At 39.5% G+C, this 12,999-nt stretch overlaps 1 protein-coding gene across 6 annotated transcripts in view; it reads right to left on the bottom strand.

The window, feature by feature from the left end:
• Positions 1-12,999, bottom strand: part of micu3a (mitochondrial calcium uptake family, member 3a) — a 152,844-nt gene that overhangs the window by 61,396 nt on the left and 78,449 nt on the right. For all 6 annotated transcript variants that reach the window (XM_059989270.1, XM_059989268.1, XM_059989267.1 and 3 more), the window contains one exon: positions 2,377-2,451. In XM_059989270.1, coding sequence (XP_059845253.1) covers positions 2,377-2,451 — 75 coding nt within the window. The remainder of the gene's footprint in view (positions 1-2,376; positions 2,452-12,999) is intronic.

Genomic DNA, 12,999 nt, shown 5'->3' with positions numbered 1-12,999 from the left:
ACTGTTCAAATACAGTGCTATTATTATGTATTCTAAATGTTATTATTTAAGGAACATAAATGTACGACACAAGACCAAGGAAATAAAAGTATGGAAATACATATTCTTGGGTTTTAATTTTAATCTTCTAACTCTTGTAGCACTATTAATAGCACTCATGTAAAGACATTTTCCCCCATACAAGAAAAAGTTCACTAAATTTCAGAGTAAATAATGGAAATTTAGTATCTTTTAGTAAAATCTTTAAAGAAATGAGGGAAAAAACAGCTGTTGTGAAGTTACTGATAATATTTGTTTCATTAATTCTTTGATGCTCTATTTCATGTATGCACAGAATTTCATTAATTCTCTATTCTAATTTTGTCATTTTGGATCATCTTTAATTCTTTATTTGTCCTGAGTTTTTCCTCTGTTTTCCCCATTTCTGCAATTTTCTTTTGTGATCTCTTTCTGGGTATCTGCTGTATTTTTGTATTCTCTGTGTTCTTTGCCCTGGACAAAGTTTGTCAAGTTCTTACTCATCTTACTCTGATAAGGCACATTTTTATCAGTATGCCATATTCATTTATTTTCCTTTACACAGTCGAGGTGCAGAAATCTCACATGACACTAAACAAGTAGAATTTATGTTGTCTTGCAGTGAAGGTTTGTCACCAACTAGTCTGAGATGAAAAGGGGGCTTAGTGGAAACAGAGCCCTCAGACCAGAAGAGTGAGAACACTGTTTTTAATTACTAAAAATTCAAGACTGAGTCACAGCTAGACAGACAGACTAGTCTTAAGCCGAGTGTCATACCATGCTTTTAAGCTTTGCTCCAAGCTTTTTGCCTCTGTAGTAAAGATATATACCATATAGAATTTTGAGGGATCCATGGTATATTCATGTAAAATATCATATGCTGTAAAGTGTTGATAATAACAGGTCCTGATTTTTCATTAATATGGTAATAACTCTAAGAACAGGTTTCTAAAGCCCTAAATCTACAAAGTCTAATGGGAAAAACATTTTAAGTAATAGGTGTAACTACAATTTCTTTCTGAGATTGTCATGCATGAATGGAAGTGAAATAAGTTGGCCTGTGGCTGGAGTCCAGAGACAGATTGCTGCTGGAAGTAGGGAATGGAAGTACTAGGGTCTTGATATCAGTTAATACTAAAAAGAAACAATTAGAATGACAGAAGCATCCATAAAACTATATGGGTAAGAAAGTCAGCTTAGTTGCAAATGTACACAGACAAATGAAAATGGAAATGTGCAGAAAATGCTTATAGCGTATTTTCTGCATGTACATGCCGAATACATTATACATTTCTTAATGTATATAAAAAATATAGTTTTTTTTCATTAGACTTATATAAAACTATTTCCTTTCTCATCTAATCAATGCAATGACATAGTAAATTAAATATCCAGTTCAGATTATTTTTTGAAGGCACCAGAAATTATACTGTGAAGCATTGTGCTAAACACTATGCCACTGTGCTGCCTGGCACCAGAAATTAGAGAACAACTCTTTCATCTTCTTATTATATGATCAATTTAGTCTTCTTCAACAGATACTCTTTTCATTTTCCAATATAAATACAGTAGCATTTACTTAGTCTATTAGCTGTGTTATCAGATGATTTTATTGATTTTTATATTATTAAATTCTAAACATGCCCTCAGGAAGTAAGTATAATTGGTAAACAATTAATTGAAATGGTTAGAATTCAACAATTACCTAATTCAATCTGGATTAAGCTTTTAAAGAAGACTTTGATTGATCATGTTATCAGAGCCTCTGAAGGTTTAATTTTCAAAAATGTATGTGTACATTTGATAATTATAAGATAGATTTTCTATACTTTGAAGCCTGCTTTGGGATGCAGGATGTTACTAATCAAGAAGCATGCTATCTTTTCATACGCAAGTATTACACTCATAAAGGGTATCCAGCATAAATTCACATGCAGATATAATTGAAAAGCAATACATACACTGTAATTAGGAGCATATTGATAACCAAAAAGTTGCAGATTCTTACATGGCATATGGTGTGGTGTCAAATTACAGATTGTAGTCAGCAAATTAGAAAAGGAAAGGAAAAGATAAAGCAATTAGAAAGTGCAGTCAGTCATACAAACACATTCTCAGATTAAAACACACAGGCACAGAATTGAACTGATGTCTTGGGTCTAATATTGATATTTCCCCGTCTACTCTGGAGCCCTGATCTCTGAAAATCATTGATATACAAGACTCAAATTATCAATCATGGCTAGGATTTTTGTAATTGACATCACAAGTGATACGATTAAGACTAAACTGCTGTTCATGTCATTTTAAACAGCCAACTTCATTACAATCAAAACTAGAAAAGAAATACATGCTCACCACTTGCGCCGACTTCTCCTCATCGATACCTCTTCTACCTCTTTTCTCATTTTTCTTTCTGAAAATTTCCTGTAACTAAAATAAAATATTATTTTATAGCTCACATTTAATTCTACATTTACATGCAATACTAGGTTTACAGTAAGTTTAAAGCACCATTGTGAAACTTTCCTTTAACCCTGAACTGTCCACAATGAAGCAATCTGGAAAGTAAATTGTAGACACAATTGACTGCAAGATGCTCTAATCTGTAGTAGTAAACAATCTGCTGGAAGAATTTAGTGGGTTAAGCAGCATCTGTGGGAGAAAAGAAATTGTTAACATTTTGGGTGGAAAACTTGAGAGTGGAGAAGCAAAATGCCAGTCAGGGTGCATCAGGTAAATTATTTAACTTATTTTATATAAAAAAGAGATCACACATCCACATATTGAGTTAAAAACCTTAGATTGATACTTGTACAAAAACATTTGCTCACTGTGTGTAAGAATTGGTATTGCCATTAAGAGTTAAGTAAACTGACATTCTGGTTTCTACAAGAGATCTTGAACCTTACAAGTAACATAATGGCCAATAATGAAAATAGGAAATACTTGAAATACTCCCTCCTCTTGGTCGGTGTAGGAATAGATAAGTCTCCACTGGGACTGCCTAACTGAATCTCTATAGACATCATGTAGCAGGCAGTTATAGCTGGATTTGATCAATAGGCTCAGAAAGAGTCTAGAGGCTTTCCTGAGACTTGTACAATACAGGTTGTGGCAGAGAACCTTGTCAGCTGAATTCATGTGGCAGTGTGGAGCTTGAACCTTCTTTTTTATCACCACTGGTTTTCAGGCAATGTCTGTATCTTACAGCTAGTAAGATTATAGCTGCAGTGGTGATACAAAAGACTGCAGATGCTCCAATCTTGAGCAAAAAAAAAACAACCTGCTAGAGGAACTCAACAGGTCAGTTAGCATCTGTGGAGACAGAAGAATGGTTGACTTTTTGAGTCAAGACCCTGCATCAGTCCTGTAGTCAAAAGTGCAGTGTTGTAAATCAGAAGTCTGCCCTTCCAAGACAGGAGCTCACCTTAAAGTAGAGTCAGTAAGCATGGAAATGGACCTTTTGGCCACACAGTATGCACTGAATGCCAAGCATTTATTATACCAATCCCAGTTTTTATTTTACCCACATTCACAATAACTCCCCCTTAATCTATATCAGCAGCATTTCACAATGGTCAATTAAACTACTAACCTGCACATCTTTGGTGTATTGGAGGAAACTGGAACACCCAGATTAAACCTAAGCAAACTCCACTAAGACCACATCAAATATCAGCAATTGAACCTGGAATGCTGGAGTTGCAAGGCAGCAAGTTCTACAAACAGTCCCACTGTGTCACCCATGTCCATTTGGAATTCTAAAAGGGAGGGGAAAAATTGTCCAGTTTTGCCTTCATATTTCCTGCAACCACAGTGTTTTATATTTCATAGTTCCTGTGTCGCTTTTTCTCATTCCTCTGCCATTCTTCTCCTGCAGACAGATCAAGCTTTTGTCATGTTCTCTCGCTGGTACCAACAATATTAGCATTAACTAGCCTCTCTTTTTTCTCTTTACACCCTGCCCCTTCTCTGCAACTTCATGGATTTCTAGATTTTCCTCCTTCTAATGAAGATCATCAACCTGAAACATTAAGTTTGCTCTCTCTCTCTACTCAAGAGCAGAATAGGAGTGGGAGTTGGCCATTTGGCTCCTTATACCTGCCGTGCCATTCAATATGATCATGCTTGATCTGGCCAGGGTTGAACTCCTCCTGTGACAGATTCACACTGTCCTCCCTTTTTCAATCTTTTAAATATTCATCTACTTCCTCTTTAAAAATGCCCAGTGTTCTAACTGTCACAAAAACTTTAGGCTAAAGAATTACAGAAGTTCTAGTGCACTTAAGTTTTAATGACCCCCCTACTGCACCCTATCTTGTAACTCTGTCTGTTGGTGCAGGTCTCTCTCATATGTGGAAACATCTCAACTTCTATTGTATCATGTCCCACTTAGGATCTAGCAAATTTCAATAAGATCATTCATTATTCTTCTAACATTCAAAAAAATATGTCTAATTCTTCTGGCTGTTTGTGGTTGAACCTTCTCATTCCTCAAGTCTAAACTGCTTCCAATGCTAATACATCCTTTTCTAAATAAGGGATCAGATGCTGCCTGACGTGTTGGGTACTTCCACCAATTTTTTTTTAAATTTCAGGTCTCTTACACTTACCATTATATACTGTTCAATCCCCATATGTCTGATATACAATATACTTCATTGGTGAATGCAGACTTGTAACAGAAAGTGTCCAGAAAAATACAGAATCAGAATCAGGTTTATTATCACTGGCATGTGACATGAAATTTGTTAACTTAGCAGCAGCAGTTCAACAAAATACATAATCTAGCAGAGAGAAAAAAATAAATAAAATTCTTAAAATATAGTAATAAATAAACAAGTAAATCAATTATGTGTATTGAATAGATTTTAAAAATGTGCGAAAACAGAAATACTGTATATTTAAAAAACAGTGAGGTAGTGTCCAAAGATTCAATGTTCATTTAGGAATCAGGTAACAGAGGGGAAGAAGCTGTTCCTGAATTGCTGAGTGCATGCCTTCATGCTTCTGTACCTCCTACCTGATGTTAACAGTGAGAAAAGGGAATGCCCTGGTTGCTGGAAGTCCTTAATAATGAATGCTGCCTTTCTGAGACACTGCTCCCTAAAGATGTCCTGGGTACTTTGTAGGCAAGTGCCCGAGATGGAGCTGACTAGATTTACAATCTTCTACAGATTCTTTTGGTCCTGTGAAGTAGCTCTCCATACCAGACAGTGATGCAGACTGTCAGAATGCTCTCCATGGTACAACTATAGAAGTTCTTGAACGTATTTGTTGTCACACCAAATCTCTTCAAACTCCTAATAAAGTACAGCCGCTGTCTTGTCTTCTTTATAACTACATCGATATGTTGGGACCAGGTTAGATCCTCAGAGATCTTGATACCCAGGAACTTGAAACTGTTCACTCTCTCCACTTCTGATCCCTCTATAAGGATTGGTATGTGTTTATTCGTCTTACCCTTCCTGAAGTCCCCAGTCAGCTCTTTTGTATTACTGACGTTGAGTGCCAGGTTGTTGCTGCAGCACCACTCCACCAGTTGGCATATCTCACTCCTGTAGGCCCTCCCGTCACCACCTGAGATTCTACCAACAATGCTTGTATTATCAGCAAATTTATAGATGATATTTGAGATATGCCTAGCCACACAGTCATAGGTACATAGAGAGCAGAGCAGTGGGTAAGCACACACCCCTGAGGTGCGCCACTGTTGACTGTCAGTGAGGAGGATATGTTATCACCAATCTGCACGGATTGTGGCCTTCCGGTTAGGAAGTCGAGGATCCAATTGCAGAGGGAGGTACAGAGGCCCAGGTTCTGCAAATTCTCAATCAGGATTGTGAGAATGATGGTATTAAATGCTGAGCTTTAGTCGATGAATGGCATCCTGATGAAGGTGTCTGTGTTGCCCAAGTGGTCTAAATTTTCAGAGTGAGGCAAAATAATCCCGAAACTATTGATGTTCTGTACTCTGGAAAACAACTATTATCCATTCGTCCCTCCTGGCACTTATCCCTGCAAGCAGCCAAAGTGCTACACCTGCCCATTCACCTCCTCCCTCACCTCCATTCAGAGCCCCGAGCAGCCCTTCAGGTGAGGCAACACTTCACCTGAGAATCTGCTAGGGTTGTTTATTACATCCTGTGTGCCCAATGCAGCCTTCTCTATATTGGTAAGACCTGCCATAAATTGGTGGACCACTTCGTCATTCCATCTGCATAAAGTGAAACTTCCCGGTGGTCAAACATTTTAATTCATATTCCCATTCCCATTCCAACATGTCGGTAAATGGCCTCCTCTTGAGCCACAAAGAGGCCACCCTCTGGGTGTAGGACAATGCTTTATATTATGTCTGGGTAGCCTCCAATCTGATAGCATGAATATTGATTTCTCCTTTCGGTTGGTATCAATTCCCTCAACCTCCCCTCTTCTATTCCCCACTCTGGCCTCATACCTCTACTTATCTGCCTATCACCTACCCCTGGGTCCCATCCTCTTTCCCTTTCTCCTGTGGTCCACTGTCCTTTCCTATCTGATTCCTTCATCTCCAGCCCATTACCTTTCCTACACACTTGGCTTCACCTATCACTTTTTAGCTAACAAAACACACAAAATGCTGGTGGAACACAGCAGGCCAGTCAGCATCTATAGAGAGAAGCACTGTCGATGTTTCGGGCCGAGACCCTTCGTCAGGACTAACTGAAGGGAAAGATACTAAGAGATTTTCTCTTTCAGTTTTTTCAGTTAGCCTTGACAAAGGGTCTCAGCCCGAAATGTCGACAGTGCTTCTCTCTATAGATGCTGCCTGGCCTGCTGTGTTCCACCAGCATTTTGTGTGTGTTGTTTGAATTTCCAGCATCTGCAGATTTCCTCGTGTTTACTTTTTAGCTATGCTGCTTTCTCTCACCCCACCCCCCCCACCTTTTTATTCTGGCATCTTCTTTCCTTTCCACTTCTGAAGAAGGGTCTTGGCCAGAAATGTCGACATTCGTTCCATAGATGCTGCCTGACCTGTTGAGTTCCTCCAGCATTTTGTGTGTGTTATTTTGGATTTTCCACATTTTCAGAACTTTCTGTGTTTGTTATTTTCATAAATGACGTCTTAAATAAAACAGAGTTAACTGATTGGAGTTTTAGGCCAACTTTTCTTTACCCAAATAGAACAAAGAATCCCTACTGTGGTAGGCAAAGTCTAAACTTGTAAATATAACAGAACAGTTAATTTGCTTAAAGAAAAACATATACAAATATCAAATAAAGGTTCTTCCTTAGGTTATAATAGGATTCTGTTCTTGTGAACTACTCACAATCTGAACAGCTTGCAAATAGACTTGAATAACAACATAGGCCAACCAAGGTCCCATTCACCCCAATATGTCCTGATGGTCCTTCTTCCCCCACCCCCCATGCCCAAACTCTTGACGTGGGTACTTGATAGGTAAAGTCACATTAATAAGGTCGAAAGCTACCACTTCCCCCATCATTTCACACAACTGCCTTCTCTGCAATGCCATCTTACCTTCCCAGTCACTTACAGTAGTATCCAGTAATATTAAATGTTAAAATAACTGAACTATTTGCAATTAATAATTAAAATCCTTTACAAGTTTTACAATTACTAATAAAAGCAAGAAAAACCAAGACAATTTGAAACCATTACTGCTGTTGGTGAAAGTCATGTTTCAAATACAAGCAAAAATATAGAAAATTCAGTGATCAATTACTTAGAGCTATTGTAGATTTAACATATATGAAATAGCACATCAACCTCATCAAGTTTTATGCATTTTGCCATCCACTGAACAAAAATATTAATCGTTGATTAACTACTTCAATCACTTGTAACATGTGGGAATTCTGAGATGCTCTATACGATCTGGGTAACCTCATCTACAAGATATTTCTTTAGTTGGCCTGTTTGTGCACTTTGGAGTTTGGATGTTGGCTAGTGGAACTACAGTTCATCTGTGAGGAACCTTGGTCTACAAATCCAAGGATACTTAATGTGGCAGCATAGTCACAAGTCACAATTTATTTTCACAAGCTGGGGCACAAAATATAAGAGCTGAAGGGTTACAGAACAACCTTATAAGTCATTGGTTAAACCACAACTACAGCACTATGCGTAGGTCTGATCAACACATGACAGGAAGGCAATTGCACAGAAGACAGCACAGATGAGATTCACAAGAATTTTATCTGGGATGGAGTGCACCCTTTCTATGGCATCCACATCCTTCCTGTAGTGAAGCGACTGGAATTGAGCACAGTACTCCAAGTGGGGTCTGACCAGGGTCCTATATAGCTGCAACATTACCTCTCGGCTCCAAAATTCAATTCCACGATTCATGAAAGCCAATACACCGTACACCTTCTTAACCACTGAGTCAACCTGCACAGCTGCTTTGAGCATCCTATGGACTCAGACCCCAAAATCCCTCTGATCCTCCACACTGCCCAGAGTCTTCCATTAATACTATATTCTGCCATCATATTTGACCTACCAAAATGAACAAATTAACACTTATCTGGGTTGAACTCCATCTGCCACTCCTCAGCCCAGTTTTGCATCCTATCAATGTCCCGCTATAACCTCTGACAGACCTCCACACTATCCACAAAACCTCCAACCTTTGTGTCATCAGCAAACTTACTAACCCATCCCTCCACTTCCTCATCCAGATCATTTATAAAAAATCACAATAAGTAAGTGTCCCAGAACAGATCCCTGAAGCACTCCACTGGTGACCAACCTCCATTCAGAATATGACCCGTTTACAACTACTCTTTGCCTTCCGTGGGCAAGCCAGTTCTGGATCCACAAAGCAATATTCTCTTGGATCCCACGCTTCCTTACTTTCTCAATAAGCTTTGCATGGGGTACCTTATCAACTGCCTTGCTGAAATCCATATACACTACATCTACTGCTCTTCCTTCATCAACGTGTTTAGTTACATCCTCAAAAAATTCAATCAGGCCCGTAAGGCACGATCTGCCCTTGACAAAGCCATGCTGACTATTCCTAGTATTATACCTCTCCAAATGTTCAGAAATCATGCCTCTCAGGATCTTCTCCATCAACTTACCAACCACTGAGGTCAGACTCACTGGTCTATAATTCCCTGGGCTATTTCTACTCCCTTTCTTGAACAAAGGAACAACATCCACAACCCTCCAATCCTCTGGAACCTCTCCCGTCCCCATTAATGATGCAAAGATCATCACCAGAGGCGCAGCAATCTTCTCTCTCAGTAGCTTGGGGTACATCTCATCCAGTCCCGGTGACTTATCCGACTTGATGCTTTCCAAAAGCTCCAGCACATCCTCTTTCTTAATATCTACAAGCTCGAGCTTTTCAGTCTGCTGTAAGTCATCACTACAATCACCAAGATCCTTTTCTGTAGTGAATACTGAAGTAAAGTATTCATTAAGTATTTCTGCTATTTCCTTCGGTTCCATACACACTTTCCCACTGCCACATTTGATAGGTTCTATTCTTTTATGTCTTATTCTCTTGCTCTTCACATACTTGTAGAATGCCTTGGGGTTTTCCTTAATCCTGTCCGCCAAGGCCTTCTCATGGCCTCTTATGGCTCTCCTAATTTCCTTCGAAAGCTCCTTCCTGTTAGCCTTATATTCTTCTAGAAATCTAACATTATCTAGCTCTCTGAACCTTTCTTCTTGACTAGATTTATTACAGCCTTTATACATCACAGTTCCTGTACCCTATCATAACTTCCCTGTCTCATTGGAACGTACCTAGAAAGTGCCAAATCTTTATTTCTCTAGTCCCATTGCACCCAAATCTTTATTTCTCTAGTCCCACTGCACCCAGTCCATAACCCTCCAGACCTCTCCCATCCATATATCTATCCAATTTATCCTTAAAACTTAAGGGTGAGCCTGCATTTACCATGTCAGATGGCAGCTCGTTCCACACTCCCACCACTCTCTGAGTGAAAAAATTCCACCTTTCCCCTTTCACGCTAAAGCCATATCCTCTCATATTTATCTCTCCTAATCTAAGTGGAAAGAGCCTACTCACATTTATTCTGTCTATACCCCTCATAATAAAACCTCTATCAAATCCCCCCTCATTTTTCTATGCTCCAAGGAATAAAGTCCTAACCTGTTCAATCTTTCCCTGTAACTCAACTCCTGAAGACCCAACAACATCCTAGTAAATCTTCTCTGCACTCTTTCAATCTTACTGATATCCTTCCTATAGTTAGGTGACCAGAACTGTACACAATACTCCAAATTTGGCCTCACCAATGTCTTATACAACCTCACCATACCATCCCAACTCCTATACTCCATACTTTGATTTATGAGTGCCAGGATGCCAAAAGCCTTCTTTATAACCCTGTCTACCTGTGACACCATTTTCAGGGAATTATGTACCTGAACTCCCAGATCCTTTTGTTCCACCACACTCCTCAGTGCCCTACCATTTACTGTGTATCTCCTACCTTGATTTGTCCTTCCAAAATGCAATAGCTCACACTTGTCTGCATTAAATTCCATCTGCCATTTTCTGGCCCATTTTTCCAGTTGGTCCAGAGCCCTCTGCAAGCTTTGAAAGCCTTCCTCGCTGTCCACAATGCTTCCAGTCTTAGTGTCATCAGCAAACTTGCTGTTCCAATTTACCACATTATTGTCTAAATCATTAATATAAACAACAAACAACAATGGTCCCAGCACAGATCCCTGAGGCACACCACGAATCACAGGCCTCCAGTCTGAGAAGTAATCATCCACTACTACTCTCTTGTCTTCTCCCACACAGCCAATTTCGAATCCAGTTTACAACCTCTCCATGAATAACTAGTGTCTGAACCTTCTGAACTAACCTCCCATGTGGGACCTTGTTAAAGGCCTCACTAAAGTCCATGTAGACAACATCCACAGCCTTTCCTTCATCTACTTTCTTGGTAACCTCCTCGAAAAACTCTACAAGATTTGTTAAACACGATCTACCATGCACAAACCCATGCTGACTATCCTTAATCAGCCTTTGGCTGTCCAAATACTTGTATATCCAATCTCTCAGAACACCTTCCAATAATTTACCTACTACTGATGTCAGGCTCACCAGCCTGTAATTACCTGGTTTACTTTTGGAGCTTTTTTTAAACAATGGAACAACATGAGCTACCCTCCAATCCTCCGGCACCGCACCCATGGCTAAGGACATTTTAAATTTTTCAGCCAGGGCCCCTGCGATTTCTACACTAGTCTCTCTCAAGGTCCGAGGAAATACCATGTCAGGCCTGGGGGAGCAACTCCTCTCTTTAATCTCTGTATGTTTCATGACACTACTGCTTGTTTCCCTTCCTTCAGAAACCTGTTTAAGATCTTCCCCATCTCGTGAGGCTCCACACATACACGATCTTCTAGATGACCAATTTTGTTCCTTACTATCCTTTTACTCTTAATATACTTGTAGAAACCCTTCAGGTTTACCTTCACATTATCTGCCAAAACAACCTCATGTCTTCTTTTTGCCTCCCTGATTTCCTTCTTTAGTATTTTCTTACATTTTCTATACTCTTCAAGTACCTCATTTGTTCCTTGTTGCCTATACCTGCTATACACCTCTTTCTTTTTCTTAACCAGATCGCCAATATCCCTTGAAAACCAAGGTTCTCTATGCCCGCTAACTTTGCCTTTAATCCTGGCAGGAACATGCAAACTCTGCACTCTCAAAATTATGCCTTTGAAGGCCTTCCACTTACTGAACACATCCTTGCCAGAAAACAACTTATCCCAATCCACTCTTCCTAGATCCTTTCTCTTTTCCACAGAATTGGCCCTTCTTCAATTTAGAACTTCAACTCGAGGACCAGACCTATCCTTATCCATAATTAACTTGAAACTAATGACATTATGATCACTGGACCCAAAATGTTCGCCTACACATACTTCTGTCACCTGACGTGTCTGGTTCCCTAATAGGAGATCAAGTATTGCATCCTCTCTTGTAGGTACATCTATATATTGATTTAGAAAACTTTTCGGAACACATTTGACAAACTCCAAGCCATCTAGCCCTTTCACAGTGTGGGAGTCCCAGTCAATATATGGAATACTAAAATCCCTTACTATTACAAATTTATGTTTCTTACATCGGTCTGCTATCTCTACATATTTGCTCCTCCAATTCTCTCTGACTATTGGGCATTCTATAATATAAAGCTAGTAGTGTGGTCACAGCTTTCCCGTTCCTCAGAAGACCTCCGGGCTGTCCTGTCTACACACAACTGTGATATTTTCCTTGACTAGTAATGCCACTCCTCCCCCTTTCATCCCTCCCCCCTATCACGTCTGAAACAACGGAACCCCGGAACATTAAGCTGCCAGTCCTGCCCCTCCTGCAACCAAGTCTCACTATTAGCAATAACGTCTTAATTTCACGTGCCAATCCACACCCTAAGCTCATCTACCTTACCTACAATACTCCTTGCATTGAAATAGATGCACCTGAGAACATTTCTATCACGTACAAACCTTTGATCTTTATCTATACACGCAGTCCTCGCATGACCTTTATCCTTCTCCACCTCACTATCTGTTATAACACCCTGGTTCCCTTCCCACTGCAAATCCAGTTTAAACCCCACCCCCACCCCCGGAGCAGCACTAGCAAATCTACTCGCAGGGATGTTAGTGCCCCTCCAGACTTTATTACTTACATTCTTCATATACATAAGGGGCAAAAATCTTTATGTTACATCTCCATCTAAATGTGCAATGTACAGTTTATAATAATTTCAATTTTAATAATAATAATTTCACTTTTACTATGCCCCTACTCATGTGACTAGTTACCATAATAAACATAATCAATGCACAACACAAAATACTAGCAAATCTAGAGAATAGATGCCTGGCTCCTACACCCACCATTGAACACATTTACTGTACAAGGAACAATGTCTTAAGAAAGCAGCATAACATTAAGAATTCCCACC

The sequence above is a fragment of the Hypanus sabinus genome, chromosome 14, assembly GCF_030144855.1.
Source record: "Hypanus sabinus isolate sHypSab1 chromosome 14, sHypSab1.hap1, whole genome shotgun sequence".
Taxonomy (NCBI): Eukaryota; Metazoa; Chordata; class Chondrichthyes; order Myliobatiformes; family Dasyatidae; genus Hypanus; species Hypanus sabinus.
This window is presented reverse-complemented; position numbering and strand designations above follow the sequence as displayed.